Consider the following 18,928-nt stretch of genomic DNA (forward strand, 5'->3'; position numbering starts at 1 on the left):
ACAGCCGATCTCTGAAAGCCTTCAGAGCGTTCCAGACCGCTCGTAACTCCAGGAGATTGATCTGTAGATCGCGTTCCTGGAGGGACCAGCTTCCTTGGGTGTGAAGTCCATCGACATGAGCTGCCCACCCCAGGAGAGACGCATCGGTCGTCACCACTTTTTGTGGCTGAGGAATTTGGAAAGGACGTCCCAGAGTCAAATTGGACCAAATCGTCCACCAATACAGGGATTTGAGAAAACTCGTGGACAGGTGGATCACGTCTTCTAGATCCCCAGCAGCCTGAAACCACTGGGAAGCTAGGGTCCATTGAGCAGATCTCATGTGAAGGCGGGCCATGGGAGTCACATGAACTGTGGAGGCCATGTGGCCCAGCAATCTCAACATCTGCCGAGCTGTGATTTGCTGGGACGCTCGCACCCGCGAGACGAGGGACAACAAGTTGTTGGCTCTCGTCTCTGGGAGATAGGCGCGAGCCGTCCGAGAATCCAGCAGAGCTCTTATGAATTCGAGTTTCTGAACTGGGAGAAGATGGGACTTTGGATAATTTATCACAAACCCCAGTAGCTCCAGGAGGCGAATAGTCATCTGCATGGACTGCAGGGCTCCTGCCTCGGATGTGTTCTTCACCAGCCAATCGTCGAGATATGGGAACACGTGTACCCCCAGTCTGCGAAGTGCCGCTGCTACTACAGCCAAGCACTTCGTGAACACTCTGGGCGCAGAGGCGAGCCCAAAGGGTAGCACACAGTACTGGAAGTGACGTGTGCCCAGCTGAAATCGCAGATACTGTCTGTGAGCTGGCAGTATCGGGATGTGTGCGTAGGCGTCCTTCAAGTCCAGAGAGCATAGCCAATCGTTTTCCTGAATCATGGGGAGGAGGGTGCCCAGGGAAAGCATCCTGAACTTTTCTTTGACCAGATATTTGTTCAGGGCCCTTAGGTCTAGGATGGGACGCATCCCCCCTGTTTTCTTTTCCACAAGGAAGTACCTGGAATAGAATCCCAGCCCTTCTTGCCCGGATGGCACGGGCTCAACCGCATTGGTGCTGAGAAGGGCGGAGAGTTCCTCTGCAAGTACCTGCTTGTGCTGGAAGCTGTAAGACTGAGCTCCCGGTGGACAATTTGGAGGTTTGGAGGCCAAATTGAGGGTGTATCCTTGCCGGACTATTTGGAGAACCCACTGATCGGAGGTTATGAGAGGCCACATTTGGTGAAAAGCTTTCAACCTCCCTCCGACTGGCAGGTCGCCCGGCACTGACACTTGGATGTCGGCTATGCTCTGCTGGAGCCAGTCAAAAGCTCGTCCCTTGCTTTTGCTGGGGAGCCGAGGGGCCTTGCAGAGTCGCACGCTGCTGACGAGAGCGAGCGCGCTGGGGCTTAGCCTGGGCCACAGGCTGTCGAGAAGGAGGATTGTACCTACGCTTGCCAGAAGAGTAGGGAACAGTCTTCCTTCCCCCAAAAAATCTTCTACCTGTAGAGGTAGAGGCTGAAGGCTGCTGGCGGGAGAACTTGTCGAATGCGGTGTCCCGCTGGTGGAGCTGCTCTACCACCTGTTCGACTTTTTCTCCAAAAATATTATCCGCACAGCAAGGCGAGTCCGCAATCCGCTGCTGGATTCTATTCTCCAGGTCGGAGGCACGCAGCCATGAGAGTCTGCGCATCACCACACCTTGAGCAGCAGCCCTGGACGCAACATCAAAGGTGTCATACACCCCTCTGGCCAGGAATTTTCTGCACGCCTTCAGCTGCCTGACCACCTCCTGAAAAGGCTTGGCTTGCTCAGGGGGGAGCTTATCCACCAAGCCCGCCAACTGCCGCACATTGTTCTGCATGTATATGCTCGTGTAGAGCTGGTACGACTGAATTTTGGCCACGAGCATAGAAGAATGGTAGGCCTTCCTCCCAAAGGAGTCCAGGGTTCTAGAGTCCTTGCCCGGGGGCGCCGAAGCATGCTCCCTAGAACTCTTGGCCTTCTTTAGGGCCAAATCCACAACTCCAGAGTCGTGAGGCAACTGAGTGCGCATCAGCTCTGGGTCCCCATTGATTCGGTACTGAGACTCAATCTTCTTGGGGATGTGGGGATTACTTAATGGCTTGGTCCAGTTCGCCAGCAATGTCTTTTTGAGGACATGATGCATGGGTACTGTGGACGCTTCCTTAGGCGGAGAAGGATAGTCCAGGAGCTCAAACATTTCAGCCCTGAGCTCGTCCTCCACAACCACCGGGAAGGGGATGGCCGTAGACATCTCCCGGACAAAGGAAGCGAAAGACAGACTCTCGGGAGGAGAAAGCTGTCTTTCAGGAGAGGGAGTGGGATCAGAAGGGAGACCCTCAGACTCCTCGTCAGAGAAATATCTGATGTCTTCTTCTTCTTCCCACGAGGCCTCACCATCGGTGTCAGACACAAGTTCACGGACCTGTGTCTGCAACCGTGCCCGGCTCGACTCCGTGGAACCACGGCCACGGTGGGAGCGTCGAGAGGTGGACTCCCTCGTCCGCACCGGCGAAGCTCCCTCCGCCGACGTAGTCGGGGAGCCCTCCTGGGAGGCTACCGCAGTCGGTACCGCACGCGGCACCGACGCCGGAGACCTCACCCCGGACAATGGGCCAGCCGGCGCCTCGCTCGACGGTACCGGTGGCGCAAGCACCCCCGGTACCGGAGGGGTAGGGCGCAACAGCTCTCCCAGGATCTCTGGGAGAACGGCCCGGAGACTCTCGTTTAGAGCGGCTGTAGAAAAAGGCATGGAAGCCGATGCAGGCGTCGATGTCAGAGTCTGTTCCGGGTGTGGAGGCTGTTCCGGGCTGTCCAAAGGGGAGCGCATCGACACCTCTTGAACAGAGGGCGAGTGGTCCTCTCGGTGCCGATGCCTACTGGGTGCCGACTCCCTCGGCGACCCAGAGCTCTCGGTGCCGACACAGGAAGGGGACCGGTGACGATGCTTCTTCGACTTCTTGGGACGAAGCATGTCACCGGAGCTTCCCGGCACCGACGAGGAGGACGTAGAATCCAGCCGTCGCTTCCTCGGGGCCGAGACCGAAGGAGGTCGGTCTCGGGGGGGCTGTACCGCAGGAACCCTCGGGATGGGGGGAGACCCACCCGAAGGCTCACCGCCACCAGCAGGGGAATGGACAGCCCTCACCTGCACTCCAGACAAAGCACCACTGTCCGACGACATCAGCAGACGAGGAGGTCTCGATACCACCGACGCCGACGCAGACTTCCGATGTCGCCCCGATGCAGAGGGCCGATGCCTCGATGCACTCGATGCAATCGGGGGCGAAGATGAAGGTCCAGGCGCCGACGACATCGAAGCAGTCGATACTCCCGGTGCCGATGCCGACGAAGAGCCCGAGAACAAAACGTTCCACTGGGCTAATCTCGCTACCTGAGTCCACTTTTGCAAAAGGGAACACAGACTACAGGCCTGTGGGCGGTGCCCAGCCCCCAGACACTGAAGACACGACGCGTGCCTGTCAGTGAGCGACATTACCCGGGCGCACTGGGTGCACTTCTTGAAGCCGCTGGAAGACTTCGATGTCATGGGCGGAAAAATCGCGCCGGCGAGATCAAAACTCGAAATGGCGAAATTGGCACCGCAAAAATAGGGGGAAGAAAAACTTCGACCGAAGCCTAAATAGGGCCTACCTCGACGATGAAAGAAAACTTACCGGGGCAAAGACTGGAAGTACGGGAAGGGAGAAAACCATAAAGGTCTCCTTCCGACACCTTTTTTTTTTTTTTTCAAGAACGAAGACGATAAACAACGCGCGAGGTCAACTTTGGGGCGCGAACGGCGAAACACGATCGTACCGAGCGTGGACAAAAGAAGACTGGCCGGCACGAGCCGGTTTCGGGCGGGAAGACGGCCGCGCATGTGCGGTGCGCATCGGCGCGCGAGGGCTAGCAAAGACTTTGCTAGTGAAGATTCCGGATTGGAGGGGCTGCCGTGGACGTCACCCATCAGTGAGAACAAGCAGCCTGCTTGTCCTCGGAGAAATATAAATATCTTAGTTATAATTTTACAATTTCATCAGAAAAAAGTGAGAAAGTTATGGGCTTCTTCTTTCCCTCTCCTGCTCCCACTTGGTGTCTACTTTACCTCTTACTAAGGGATAATAATAACCATTTAGAGGGACATTTTGAAACTGTCCTCTTTGGGACAAAGACTGCACATACCTTTTACCCACAGGCTTGACACCAATTCCTAAAGTGAAAGCATGCATGAATGCACTTCCAGTTTCAAACTTGCCACGTGTCCACTTACACCTGTTTTATCTGTGAGTAAAATATAGCTGGAAAAGTGCACATATGAAACTGAAAATGCAATCTACATTCATACTTTTCCTTCCCAGACCTAAAATAGATCACAATTAAAACACCCAATTGTTGAAGAACAAGCACATTTATAGCCACATTATGGGAGGGTAACCTAAACACAGGACTAAAGACAGCACTGAACCCCACGCTGACACAGCTGCCCTACTCTCTGCACTACTACTTCTTTGGCACTGATATCACTTACCATCCTTGCACCTAGAGAGAGAGGCATTAGCTAAGCTAGGAATTTCCTTGTAATATTTCACATCTTGGTTTGTATTACCTGTTATTTGTGGATAAAAGTTGATATCTATTTTTTCCTTTATTTCATTATTTCCCTTATCATATCTGGTTGTTGTGATTATGCATATTTGGAAAAAGTAAAGAAAGAAAGAATCCCATGCAGTGTACAGATATTATATAGAAACACAGGGCCCAAATTCCAAAGTGATTTAAGCAGGGAAGAAAGGCTCCTGATTGCTTAAATCAGGTTCAGTGAGCCAGCCGCCAATATTCAGTAGTACTTAACTGGGTAATGCCACTGAATATCAGCACTAACCAGACATTCGAAATCTAAGCAAGAGAGAGGCATACTGGGGACAGGGCAGGAGCTATGCAGGAGCTGTCAATATTCAGTGCCAGTGCCCACATAGTCACTATGTAAATAAACGATCAAACAGGACTGTACAGTAATTTTGGTTAGTTAGCAATGGTCGACACCTGCACAGCTTCTGGGTAGTGGCCGGTATCTCTCATCCCTTCTCCCCTTCCTCCTGACTCCCCAAAAGTTCCTATCCCCCACTTGGACCCAAGCCCCCCCCACCCCCCAAGTTCCGATCTCCCGCAACTTAGCAAGCCCTGACCCAAGGTCTGATCCCGAAAAGGACCCCCCCACACACATACACTTGCCGGGAGGCCCCCCAGGTCTATCTAACTATTCTATCTCAGTCGATAACACCCTCATCCTCCCCGTCTCATCTGCCTGCAACCTCGGAGTCATCTTTGACTCCTCCCTCTCCTTCTCTGCGCATATCCAGCAGATAGCCAAGACCTGTCGCTTCTTCCTCTTTAACATCAGCAAAATTCGCCCTTTCCTCTCTGAACACACCACCCGAACTCTCGTCCACGCTCTCGCCTTGACTACTGCAACTTACTCCTCACCGGCCTCCCACTTAGCCATCTATCCCCCCTTCAATCTGTTCAGAACTCTGCTGCACTTCTTATATTCCGCCAGAACCGATATACTCATATCACCCCTCTCCTCAGGTCACTTCACTGGCTTCCAATCAGATACCGCATTCAATTCAAGCTTCTCCTTCTTACCTACAAATGCACTCAGTCTGCTGCCCCTTACTACCTTTCTACCCTCATCTCCCCTTACGTTCCCGCCCGTAACCTCCGTTCACAGGACAAATCCCTCCTCTCAGTACCCTTCTCCACCACCGCCAACTCCAGGCTCCGCTCATTCTGCCTCGCCTCACCCTATGCGTGGAACAACCTTCCTGAGCCCATACGCCAAGCCCCCTCCCTGCCCATCTTCAAGTCTTTGCTTAAAACCCACCTCTTCAATGCTGCGTTCGGCACCTAACTCCTACCGTTCAGCAAATCCAGATGGCCCCAATTTGACTGCCCCTATCGGACTGATCGTTCACTTGTCTTTTAGATTGTAAGCTCTTTGAGCAGGGACTGTCCCTCTATGTTAAATTGTACAGCGCTGCGTAACCCTAGTAGCGCTTTAGAAATGTTAAGTAGTAGTAGTAGTAGCTAGTATCGCAAGACTACTGCTAGGGGACAGGTACCATTTACAGCTGGAGCAGTGAAGGACAGACAATGACCCACTAGACCACCAGAGATGGTCAGGTAGGCCGGGGGGGGGGGGGGGGAAGAGGGCTGTTATGTTGTGGGGGCTCAGGTGGGGGATAGGAATGTGGTGAAGATGGGTAAGGGGGACCTGACCTTGCTTTATGCGGGTTCTAGCTGATATTTTTATTTTTTTTTATTTATTGCATTTGTACCCCACATTAACCCACATTTTTGCAGGCTCAATGTGGCTTACAGAGTAGGTTATGATAAAGACAGTGCCTTATTTAAATACAATTGATCAAAAGCAGAGGTAAGAGAGGTGGTAGTTGGGCGGATGCTTGGGTAGATTATATGAGAGGTGTTTAGATGTGTTTGGGTAAATTGGGGGAAGAGTTGTATCATTGATGGAGACTTTTGTAAGCTTTGTTAAAGAGATGCATTTTCAAAGCTTTGCGGAAGCTGGTTAGATTGTTCATGGTTTTCAGGGTTTTGGGTAGTGCAGCTGGGGCCCTCAAATGTCTTATGCAGGTCCTGACCGGGGCTGCATAACAGCCGGCAGCCGACACATGCCTGGAGAGCCACAGATATTCAGTGCCTGCACAGATGACAGCATGGAATATCAGGGCCTATTTCAGCCCATGGTGATCAGCGTTTAAAAAAAAAAAGACACAACTTACAACCAGTGGCTGAATAGATAGAAAATGGACAATAAAGGCCATATGACCTATCAAGTCTGCCCTTCCATACCATCTACTATCCCTTCCTCTCCCCTAGAGATCCTTGATAGAAAATGGACAATAAAGGCCAAATGACCTACCAAGTCTGCCCTTCCATACCATCTACTATCCCTTCCTCTCCCCCTAGAGATCTTATGTGCTTAACCCATGCTTTAATTCAGATACAGTCTTCGTCTCCACCACTTCCACTGGGAGGCCATTCAAATACAGTCTTCATCTCCACCACTTACACTGGGAGGCCATTCCACACATCTATCACCCTTTTCATAACAAATTGTTTCCTTAAGATTAGTCCCAAGCAGGGGCATATCTGGACTTCAGCGGTAGGGGGGCCACAGCCGAGGTGAGGGGGAAAAGGTACAGACGGCAACGGCGGGTTGGCGGGGGGGGGGGGGGGGTTGAGAGGGGCGTCGGTAGGGGGGGGTCCAGGGCCAAATTTACAGCAGCTATGCCCCTGCTCCCAAGTCTATCCCCTTTCACCTTCATCCTATGCTCCCTCATTCCAGAGTTTCCTTTCAATTATAAAAATATTATACCACCTCTGTATTGCTCCTTGGTGCAACCTCACCTTGAGTATTGCGTTCAATTATGGCTGCTGTATCTCAAAAAAAAGATATAGCGGAATTAAAAAAGGCTCAAAGAAGAGCAACCAAAATGATGGAGAGAATGGAACTGCTCCCACACAAGGAAAGGCTAAAGAGGTTAGGGCTCTTTAGCTTGGAAAACAGACGGCTAAGGAGGGAATATGATTGAGGTCTACAAAATCCTGAGTGGTGTGGAGTAGATGGAGGTTTTCACTCATTCAAAAAGTACAAAGACCAGGAGATACTCAATGAAATTATATGGACATACTTTTAGAACAAATAGGAGAAATAGATTTTCACTCAAAGAATAGTTAAGCTCTGGGATTCATTGCCAGATGATGTGGTAACAGCGGTTAGCAAATCTGGGTTAAAAAAAAGGTTTTGACACGTTCTTGGAAAAAAAGTCCATAGTCTGTTATTGAGATGGACATGGGGGAAGCCACTTCTTGCCCTGGGATTAGTAGCATGGAATAGTGCTACTAATTGTGTTTCTGCCAGGTACTTGTGACCTGGATTGGCCACTGCTGGAAGCAGGATACTGGGCTAGGTGGACCATTGGTCTCACCCAGTATGGCTATTCTCATGTTCTTATAAAAAGGTTTTTCTCATTTCATACCCCCCTTCCCCCCCCCCCCTACCAATCACACTTTTCACTTAAAAGATGACCTGCACACACACAGACATATGAACATATTTAATGGGGTATTATGCTTTGAATTTGTAACTGAACCATCTCATTTCTGATTTTGTTTTGATCCCTAATGTTTATCTTTCACATCAGGTCCCATCCAGGATGGCATGACCTAGTGACACAGTGCTCTCACTGGCCAGAAGGACAATCTCCTCTGAGCCTTAAACTCAGTTGGAAGAGGTCACAGTAGTAGCCACAGGAGCTGTGTTCCCTCCCTCTCTGGGACTCTGTGCATTCCTAATCCTAGATGTTCCCACAAATTGGAGTCTTCTAGGCCTACGTAATAGGGCTGGCTCCGCATTCTTGTTCACGTTAACTTTATAAAGTTTTCATTGTTATATAGCATATCTAGTCTTTACTGTTATTCTGTGACTCAGCCTGTAACCTGGAATTAAAATCTACCTTAACTGACGTTTATAGTTTGCACACAAATGATGAGGGGTGTAATATGCATGAGAAAGTTTTCTATCTGGGAGTGACCACAAAATACTACAAAATCCATACACATCAGTCTTATACTGGACTGGAGAAAATAGCTATGTCTATAATATCTCTAGAGCACTACAATTAAGTACAAAATGCTGAACATAGCACACAGGGAACTTAAGCGATACTGAGTAGTGGACATGAAACCTGGTGCTTTCATTTCACATTAGTACTCTGATCAATAGTTTGTGGCAGCTCATTTCACCACTAAATCTTAGAATCTCACCTTTCTCTCCTCTCTGCTGGGCCTTCTCCGAAAAGTGTAATTGGCTCACCAAGTGCACGTAAGCAAGCTTTCACCTCTGAGTCATCTGTAGAGACATTGATCTGCCTTGCTCGCTTCCTGCGTTCAAACTCAGCAAGCACCTCTGCCTGCCGCTCACTGATGTGCTCCTCAAGATCAAAGGACTCACCTATGGAAGAGGCAGGGAAGCTGAAGTCAATAAATCTATATTTACAAAACCACTCATATTAGGCAATAAATCCTCTCTTTTTACAAAAAAAAAAAAATTATCATAGCTGTTCTCCCTTATGAAGCATTGACAAACTCATGATCCTTTTGCAAAACTGTAAATTTCACTTAGTTAAAAACAGGACATTGAACTAAGGATGTTGTTTGATAAGGAGAGCGGTGACGTCACGCTAAGCAATGGCTGCGTGAGTGAACAGCTCCGCATGCCTCACAGACAGACTCATAAAATATACCGGATTACGGCGAGCTCGCGCTGAATGAACCGCACATAGTGCTAGCAGAAGGGTGTCCACAGCGAAAGATGGCGGGGAAAGAAGCCAATACCTCGCGTAAATCCTTGAAAACTTTCGCTTATCAACCACACGTTGCTGGAAACTACTACTACTACTACTTAACATTTCTATAGCGCTGCTAGGGTTACGCAGCGCTGTACAATTTAACATAAAAGGACAGGCCCTGCTCAAAGAGCTTACAATCCAAAGGACAAGTGAGTAGACGATACAATGGGGGCAGTCAATTTGGGGCAGTCCAGATATCCTGAAGGTAAGAGTTAGGTGCCGAAGGCAGCCTTGAAGAGGTGGGTTTTAAGCAGAGACTTGAAGATGGGCAGGGAGGGGGCTTGACGTATGGGCTCAGGAAGGTTGTTCTAGGCATAGGGTGAGGCGAGGCAGAATGGGCGGAGCCTGGAGTTGGCAGTGGTGGAGAAGGGTACTGAGAGGAGGGATTTGTCCCGAAAACGGAGGTTTCGGGTGGGAACATAAGGGGAGATGAGGGTAGAGAGGAAGTGAGGGGCAGCAGATTGAGTACATTTGTAGGTAAGAAGGAGGAGCTTGAACTGAATGCGGTAACGGATTGGAAGCCAGTGAAGTGACCTGAGAAGAGGGGTGATATGAGTATATCGGTTCTGGCGGAATATAAGACGTGCAGCAGAGTTCTGAACAGATTGAAGGGGGGATAGATGCCTAAGTGGGAGTCCGGTGAGGAGTAAGTTGCAGTAGTCAAGTCGGGAGGTAATGAGAGCGTGGACGAGAGTTCGGGTGGTGTGTTCCGAGAGGAAAGGGCGAATTTTGCTGATGTTGAAGAGGAAGAAGCGACAGGTCTTGGCTATCTGCTGGATGTGTGCCGAGAAGGAGAGGGAGGAGTCGAAGATGACTCCGAGGTTGCGGGCAGATGAGACGGGGAGGATGAGGGTGTTATCCACTGAGATAGAAAGTGGAGGAAGAGGAGAAGTGGGTTTTGGTGGAAGATGGTGCCGGGCGTGGGTTCCTCACAGGCCGACATTGAGCGCACAGAGATAGATTTGGGTGAGACAGAGGCCGACGGAGATTTTAATCCAAGCGATTTCCGAGCGCTGCTCGAAGAGATCAGAGCAGATGTAAAAGCTGGTCGTGAGGATATTACTAAATTGGCAACGAAACTCCGAGGTGAATTAATGGAGATGGGCCGACGCGTGGAAGATGTGGATGAGCGGGTGGAAGAGCAACAAGAGTCGCTGTGCTCGCTAGAGGCCACCGTGAGGGAACAACAAGAGCTAGGAAAGGTCCTCATGGATAAGATAGAGGATCTAGAGAATCGTGGCAGGAGATCCAACATCAGGATTCGGGGTATACCGGAACAGGTGGACTATATGAACTGTGAGCTAGTTACACAGCAAGTGGCTAGTATGTTATTATCGGAAGAGGGCCAGGAGGTGAGCCCGGAGAGTATCAAAGTAGACCGGGCACATAGAGCGCTAACACGTGCAAGGGCCAATGTGCCTAGAGACATAATTGCATGCTTTGCAGACTACAAAATAAAAGAAAATGTTCTGCGGAAAGCACGTGAGAAAGACTGTATAAAATGGGATTCTTTCCCTATTGAATTGTATCAGGACCTGGCCCCGATGACACTAAAACACCACGCAGAGATGCGGAACTTCACTAGATACCTGCGAGATCAAGGAACACCATACCGATGGCAGCACCCATTCGCGCTGGCATATAACAAAGAAGGAAGTTGGCACAGAGTCCAGAATGTGGAAGAGGCCCGTGCGATATGGCCGGAGGTGGAAGCGCCGGTGGAAAGAACGGCAAGCAACAAAATGGTGGAACCGAGGCTGAATCGCCAGCGATGGACCCGAGTGGCCAGGGGTAAAGGGCGTCTGACCAGGCAAAAATCAGCCCTACAGCTGGAAGCTACAACTAAGACTGTGCCATGATCACTCGAGAGGACTTGAAAACAGATAAGATGATAGATATAGGAAGATCTGGTAATGTTTCAATGGAATGTTTAGTTGAAGTTATGTGAGATGTGGTTGGTCACCGTTCTCTCACTTTAGTGGAGAGATAATTCTGACTCACTGGATGTACTGGGAAGGGGGGGGGGGGGGGGGGGAAGGGTTGCCAGGGTAACTATCGGGTATGTTGTAAATAATTTTGTAAGGGGAGGGGCTCACCATAAGCAAAAGGTAATAAGAGGACTACACACTTGAATACCCCATGGCAAGTATAGTGTGCATGACTTTAAATGCTCGGGGTCTTAATACCCCCATGAAACGGAAAAAGCTGTTTAGAGAAGCTCAGAGGGTGGGGGCTGATATTATTCTGATACAGGAAACGCACTTGTTGGAACAACATGAGCATTTATTACGAAATATTAGACACCCCCAACAATATTTGGCTTCGAATAAGACACAGAAGAAAACAGCAGGGGTAGGGATATTGATAAAACAAGGGCTAACATGGGAACTTATTACAATGAAACGGGACCTAAGAGGACGATATATAATACTAGTAGCTAAAATAGGGGGACAGATCTACACTATAGTGAATATATATGCACCTAACCAGGCTCAGGGGAATTTTTTAGATCTTCTTATCACACAGCTCACAAAATATGTCCAGGGGGAGATCATGGGCAGAGATTTTAATGTCACAATGGACCCTAAAATCGACAATACGGGGAGGAAGTGACGTCACTGAAGCTGATGGCTGCCTAGCGTTCTAGCTCCCGTTCCTCGATAACTACAAAGCTATAAAAAGCTATCACCAACCTGTTTGGATCTGCCTTCAGTGTTCTCCGCTGCTCCTCATTGAACTTAGGATGAGTAAAGCGTCTTCGGCGCGAGCTAAAGTGCAGGAGAAGGCAGCTGACGGCGGGCCGGCCAAAACCGCGAAGCGCCACGAGGTAATGGCGCCGGTCTCTCCTTCTGACTCTGACTCAGCGCTTTCACTAGCGGAATCGCGGAAACCGCATATTAAAAAAGGAATCTCGGGCGAACTTCGCCAGATCCTATGTGGTATACAAGCTGATATAAATAAATCGAAGGATGAGATTTTGGAAAGAATGGAGTCGTTGAGCTCCGACCTCCGTGAACTGGGGAACAGAGTTGAGGAGGTAGAAGCTAAGTTGGAAGAACACTCTGAATCCATACACTCAGTCGAGACCAACCTCCAAGCTTTAGATCAAAAACAAATAGATCTAACATATAAGCTTGACGATCTTGAAAACAGGGGAAGGAGAAATAACCTGAGATTCCGTGGAGTTCCTAAGGGTGGAGAAACAGAGGATGTTATTCAAATTGTACAGACACTGTGTGCCAGCCTGCTGGGGGCAGACGCTGAAGGGGTAAAGATTGAGATCGACAGAGCACACAGATCCCTGGGTCAGCGGCAGGAAAATAGAGCACGGGACATTATCACCCGGTTCCACAGATATGAAACAAAGGAGCAACTGCTTAACTGCGCCAGGAAAAAGTCTAACTTGGAATTTGGTGGGGCCAATGTGTCTGTCTATCAAGACTTATCACAGTTCACTCTGCAGCAAAGACGTTTCATGAAGCCAGTTCTGGACATTTTGGCTAAGGAACAGATAACATATAGATGGGGCTTTCCTTTTTCTCTGATTTACTCACTTCAGGGTGTTAAGATGAGAGCGACGTCGATGATGGAAGCTTGGAAATCCCTGCATGGGGCAGGCCTGGTGCAGACTAACAAACCATCTGGCGCTTTGGCTCCAGCCACGAAGACAAAGCTTCAAAAGTGGCAAAGGATTCCTTCCACTCCTAAAAGAAATATTCCAAAAAGAAAAGTGGCTGTGGAAGAAACCTGAACTTTACCAGAAGAAAAATGGCTGAAAATGATATACTGGTTGGTAATGCTGCGGAGAGTTACTGATATTACTCTCTGCCATAAGTTTGAATATGTTTTGTTCTTTGTTTATTAATGCTATTTTCTGCAAAAGTGAACTTTAATAATATAGTTAATGGAGGAAATGGTAATTAAGGATGTGAGGCTCGTTGTGAATGAAGTTGCATAAGTTACAAGAAATTAAGAGGAGGGGAAAATTTAAGGTGATGGACAATGGGCAGGGACCAATCATGCAGATGGGTAACTAAGGTTGCTCAATCTGGGTTCATAAAATTGGTGATGACATAAGTATTTGAGGGGGGGGGGGGGCTGGGTTGCCTGGATGCTGGTGGGTTACTTCCTCGCTTCCCACTACTGGGACTTGATCCCGTTAGTTGGTGCTAGACAGGGGGGGATGGAGGGGATATGGGTAGGGGGAGGGTCATCATTAGGGGGAGGGAGGGTTAGGGAGGGAAGGGAGCACAACTGGTATTGGATAGAACAAAGACATGCAATGGATGGATCCCACCTGGTGGGAGAGATAGCTGATGTAACATCCCAGAAATGAATACAGACTTAAAAATCCTTTCATATAATGTCAAGGGGCTGAATATGCCTCAGAAAAGACAGAAGTTTTTCAAAGAGATGCAGATACTTAGGCCGCACATCGTATTGTTGCAGGAGACCCATTTCCGCAGGGCACATGAGAGGCTGTTAACTCATCCAGAATACCCACACTCCTTCTTCGCTTCCTCTGCTGACGGTTCCAAAAAACGTGGGGTGGCAGTTCTGTTCCATAAAACAATATCAGCCCAAGTAAAGAAAATTAGGCGGGACCCGGGAGGGCGTTTCTTACTTTTGCAAATTGTCCTGGATCAGGTAGATCTCACGCTTGCTTCGATTTACGCTCCTAATGAACATCAGGGGTCCTTTTACACTAAGGTGAAAAACACTCTGGCTGCATTCACTCGGGGCTCTTTGATCATGGGGGGTGATTTTAACGAGGTTATGGACCCTGGGTTAGATAGATCTGGGAGCTCTCAACACCCAACTTCTAGGGACTCAGTGGCATTGGGCTCTTTGGTCCGTTCACTGGGCACCCTGGATGTATGGAGATTAACTCATATGACGACTAAGGACTACACTTTTTTTTCTCCTGTACACAACTCATACTCTCGGATCGATCATATCTTCCTCGATGTCACATTAGCAGAGAGGGGCCCGAAAGCAGAAATTGGCAACATTACATTTTCAGACCATGCCCCAGTCTGGGTAACCTTGTCGAACATCAGAGCTGAGGCCAAAGATCAAAGATGGACACTTAACACAGACTTATTGCTGGAGGGGGAGGTTGTAGAGGGGTGTAGGAAGGTCCTGAAGGAGTATTTGGAGTTCAATATGGAATCGGGCCCCCCCTTAGTGTGGTGTGGGATGCTATGAAGGCAGTCTCAAGAGGGTACTTCATACAGTTAGCCAGTAGGCGAGCGAGGGTTCGTAGGGCCCAGCTGGCACAGTGCTTGGACAGGATTAGGATCCTTGAGGCACAGCATAAATCAGGTGGTTCCCCCTCTGTTCTGGAGGAGCTGCGTGGACAGAGGTTCCAGTTGGATACTATTTATTCTGATCAGCTAAGTTGGTTACAATCCAGAAATAAAGTCCGATCCTATGAATTTACTAACAAGGCAGGTAGACTCCTGGCAATAAAGCTGCGTAGGCAAAGAGTGGACCGAACGGTCCCTCACATTAGGGACTCGAAAGGAGAGTTGTTGAACACCTCTGAAGCCATAAGGAAACGCTTTAGTGAATTTTACCAGAAATTATATGCGCAGGAGACTAATCCATCTGAAAATGCTATATTGGACTATCTGGCAGAGAGCGAATTGACTTCTATAACCAGCCAGCAGAGGGCAGCCCTAGATGCACCGGTAACTCCGGTTGAGGTCCAAAAAGCCATTCAACATTTACCCTCCTGTAAATCACCAGGTTTAGATGGGCTGTGCTGGAGGGGTTGTGGGGTACGTGGCACAGCTGGCCACATATGGTGGACCTGTAAGAAGGTCAGGGCCTATTGGAGATCGATTCACAGCAGGTTACAGAGGTGGATGGGCAGCCCAATGCCATGGAGCCCAATGTTCTTTCTATTTTTTGGGGGAGCAGTGAGCCTTTCCAGAAATCAGCATATATTTGTGGGACAGGCCATAACTGCCGCAAGAGTTATAATTGCTGCATGTTGGAAGCAGCCCATGACTCCGCCTATCACCAGATGGGTCCAAAAACTGAGATACACCTGTGAGATGGAAAGGCTTCTAGCAGAGAGGCATAATCAATTAGACAGATGGCATCAGATCTGGGATTCTTTTCTTCTTCATGTATAACTTGAGATAAGGTTTCTGTTAAAGTTGTGCCGGAAGGGTGGGTGGGAAGGGAAGGGAGGGAGGGATGGGTAAACAACAGAATATTATAAATGAAAAATCTGAAAATGTGAAGTTTTGGAATCATAAATCTGAATAATTTATTTGACACTTCAATGCAATAAGAATTATTTTCCTTTTGGTACATAGAGCAATAATCACTCTGACTTGTATTGTATAACCGTGAACTTATGAGAATACTCTGGCTTACATAAATGACATGTAACACGGCGTGCATAATGTACTATGTTTCAGATGTTTTGTATTATCTATTAATAAAGACTTCAAAAATTTAAAAAAAAAAAATCGACAATACGGGGGTGGCCAGCGGATATGCCCAGGGGGAGAGAGATCGGTTAATTCAGTTTCTCAACCACTGGGGATTGGTAGATATATGGAGGGTGCTGCATGGAACAGAAAGGGATTACACCTGTTATTCAGCTCCACATGACACATATTCGAGAATTGATATGTGGATGGGTAGCGCTGGAGCAATGCTGCAAGTAAAGTCCTCGGAGATACAAACTAGAACCTGGTCAGACCACGCCCCAGTTACGTTAGATCTACGGGGGGGGGGGGGGGGGGGGGGGGGAAGATCTGATAGGGGGAGGAGGATGTGGCAATTCCCAGAAAGTCTGCTAGAAGACCCCAAGCAGATCCAACGAATTGAATTAGAACTTAAGGAGTTTTTCCTAATTAATGATACACCAGATATAACGCCAGAGATTTTGTGGGAAAGCATGAAAGTAGTGATTAGAGGGAAAATGATCGCCTTACAGATATACCTAAATAAAGACACCAGGGAAAAAGAAAAAGAACTTAGGTTGGTTATTCATCAGCTAGATACTTTAGTTAAAAAACAACAGTGCACTCCGAGCCAACAAGAGGAATTGCATAAAGCAAGGGTACAACTGGCCTCTTTGGAGTCCATAGGCATTCAGAAGCAATTGCAACGGGTGCAGCAAGAATATTACGAGTTTAATAATAAGGCGAGTAAATTATTGGCATATAAAATGAAACGGATGGAGAATCGTAATAGTATAAACAGGGTACGGGATATTGGAGGGAAAATTTATGATCAGATAGAAGACATTCAGAGAGTGTTTGTACAATATTATGAGCACTTATATCAACCAGAGGTCCCCCCATCGGCGGAGGCTATTCACTTTGTGCTGGAAACTGCGGGCATGCCTGGCTTGACTGGGGCCAAGGGGAATTCACTCTCGGCTCCTATTGAGCTGGAGGAGATAGAGGAGGCTATCAGGGGTCTGCCTGGGGGGAAGGCCCCAGGCCTGGATGGCTTTGGCAACAGATTTTATAAAAGATTCCGCAGTATCTTGTCTCCAATATTGCTTAGAGTGTTTAATGCTATCAAAGAAGATGCCCTGCTCCCGCGCTCCTGGAGATTGGCCAATGTGGTACTGCTGCTTAAACCACATAAAGACCCGCTCAATTGTGGGTCATATCGCCCTATTTCCCTCATGGGAACAGATTATAAAATCTTCACTTCAATATTGGCCGCTCGCTTACAGAAAGTGCTGCCACGCCTGGTACACGAAGATCAGGCTGGCTTTATTGCTAACAGGCAAACGTTTGATAACACCAGGAGAGCACAATATATATTAGATCGGGTAAAAGTGCTGGGGCAGCCGGCGATATTCCTCTCCCTGGACGCTAAGAAAGCATTTGATAGGGTGCTGTGGTCCTATCTGTTTAAACTTTTAGAAAGTGTGGGTATTGGAGGGCAGTTTATGCACTGGATCACAGCGCTCTATCGGCAGCCGATGGCCCAACTGAAAATTAATGGCACAAACACACAGTCTTTTGAATTGTTGAGAGGCACAAGGCAGGGCTGTGCATTATCCCCTCTATTGTTTGCTCTCTCTATGGAGCCATTGGCGATTATGATACGTAAGGAGCCGCGGGTGCGGGGTATCCGAATAGGGAGACAAGAGACAAAACTCCTGCTATATGCTGATGATGTGTTGCTGACCTTGGCAGAGCCGGGGGAGTCCCTCCGGGCGGTAATGAATATCCTCAATCAGTATGGTGAGGCAGCGGGATTAAAAATTAACTTACAAAAATCAGAGATTATGCCTCTGCAGTTCCAGGCAGGACTGCAAACAGAATTGCAACCGCTGTTCCCGTTTAGCTGGTCCCCACGCTCCATACGATATCTGGGGGTTAATTTGACACCAAACACTGAGGGCCTATTCAGGGAGAACTTTGACACTAAAATGCAAGAATTGTTTAAAGAATTAGAGCGATGGGGAGGATTGGGGATGTCATGGATGGGGAGAATAGCAGCAATAAAAATGTCCTTATTCCCTAAGTTGCTATATCTATTTTTGGCAATTCCTATCGTAATCCCGAAATCCTTCTTCCAGATGCTTAATAGGAAAGTTTTTGCCTTCATTTGGCGAAAAAGACCCCCACGAGTAAATAGGAAGGTCTTGCACCAGTCTAGAAAAGATGGAGGGATGGGGGTTCCAAACTTCTGGTTATATTATAGAGCAGCACTGTTCCAAATGCTAGCTATAGGACAGAAGGGGATAGATAAACCTGGTCATATGCGGCTCAATGGGGCTTGCGGGGGGTCCCGTTGTGGGCGGCCCCATGGCTTCCCTTGACTCTGTTGAAGAACTTAATATCGGGAATGAAAGGCCAAATGGGGGTAGCACTTAGAGAATGGGCTCGATGTAGGACCGCGTGGGTCCCAGGAAGGAAATATCACTTGAATACCCCTATTATATATGCAATGGACTTCCCACCTGGTAGAGAGGAGGGGGTGTATGGACAATGGTCAGCTTCATCTTTGCGGGTGTTGGGACAACTTTGGGATGAAGGTAAATGCCACTCGTTTGAATTTCTACAGGAGAAGTATGGCCTAGCAAATAAAGATATATTCCAATACATGCAGGTTCGGGATTTCATACACCGGAAAGCCAAGGATGAACTAGGGCTAACAGTGACAGAATTAGAGAGGGCAATGGGAGCGGGGGCAGGAAAGGGTGGAGTATCCAGGATATACAAAGCGTTATTACATCAATCTGTCCCCCTAACCCAATATACAGATAAATGGGAGGCATTTTTATCAGTGAAATATGAGCAGGATAAATGGCTTAAGATATTTAAAAAAACTTCTGTCTTTCTCTGTGGCGACACCCCTGGTAGAAAACTGATATAAGATGTTATATCAATGGTACCTCACCCCTCACAGACTAACACGAATCTTAAAGACTGGGAAGGGGACTTGTTGGCGAGGATGTGGGGCCAAGGGCACTTTCTGGCATATGTGGTGGGTTTGCCCGATTATAAAG

The 18,928-nt window shown here is 48.3% G+C and overlaps 1 protein-coding gene across 4 annotated transcripts in view; it reads right to left on the reverse strand.

Moving 5' to 3' along the window:
- The window catches only part of PRPF4 (pre-mRNA processing factor 4), a 682,089-nt gene that overhangs the window by 439,452 nt on the left and 223,709 nt on the right, over positions 1 to 18,928 (reverse strand). For all 4 annotated transcript variants that reach the window (XM_030206511.1, XM_030206510.1, XM_030206512.1 and 1 more), the window contains exon 3: positions 8,846 to 9,032. In XM_030206511.1, the coding sequence (XP_030062371.1) occupies positions 8,846 to 9,032 (187 nt within the window). The remainder of the gene's footprint in view (positions 1 to 8,845; positions 9,033 to 18,928) is intronic.

The sequence above is a fragment of the Microcaecilia unicolor genome, chromosome 6, assembly GCF_901765095.1.
Source record: "Microcaecilia unicolor chromosome 6, aMicUni1.1, whole genome shotgun sequence".
In the NCBI taxonomy this organism is placed as follows: domain Eukaryota; kingdom Metazoa; phylum Chordata; class Amphibia; order Gymnophiona; family Siphonopidae; genus Microcaecilia; species Microcaecilia unicolor.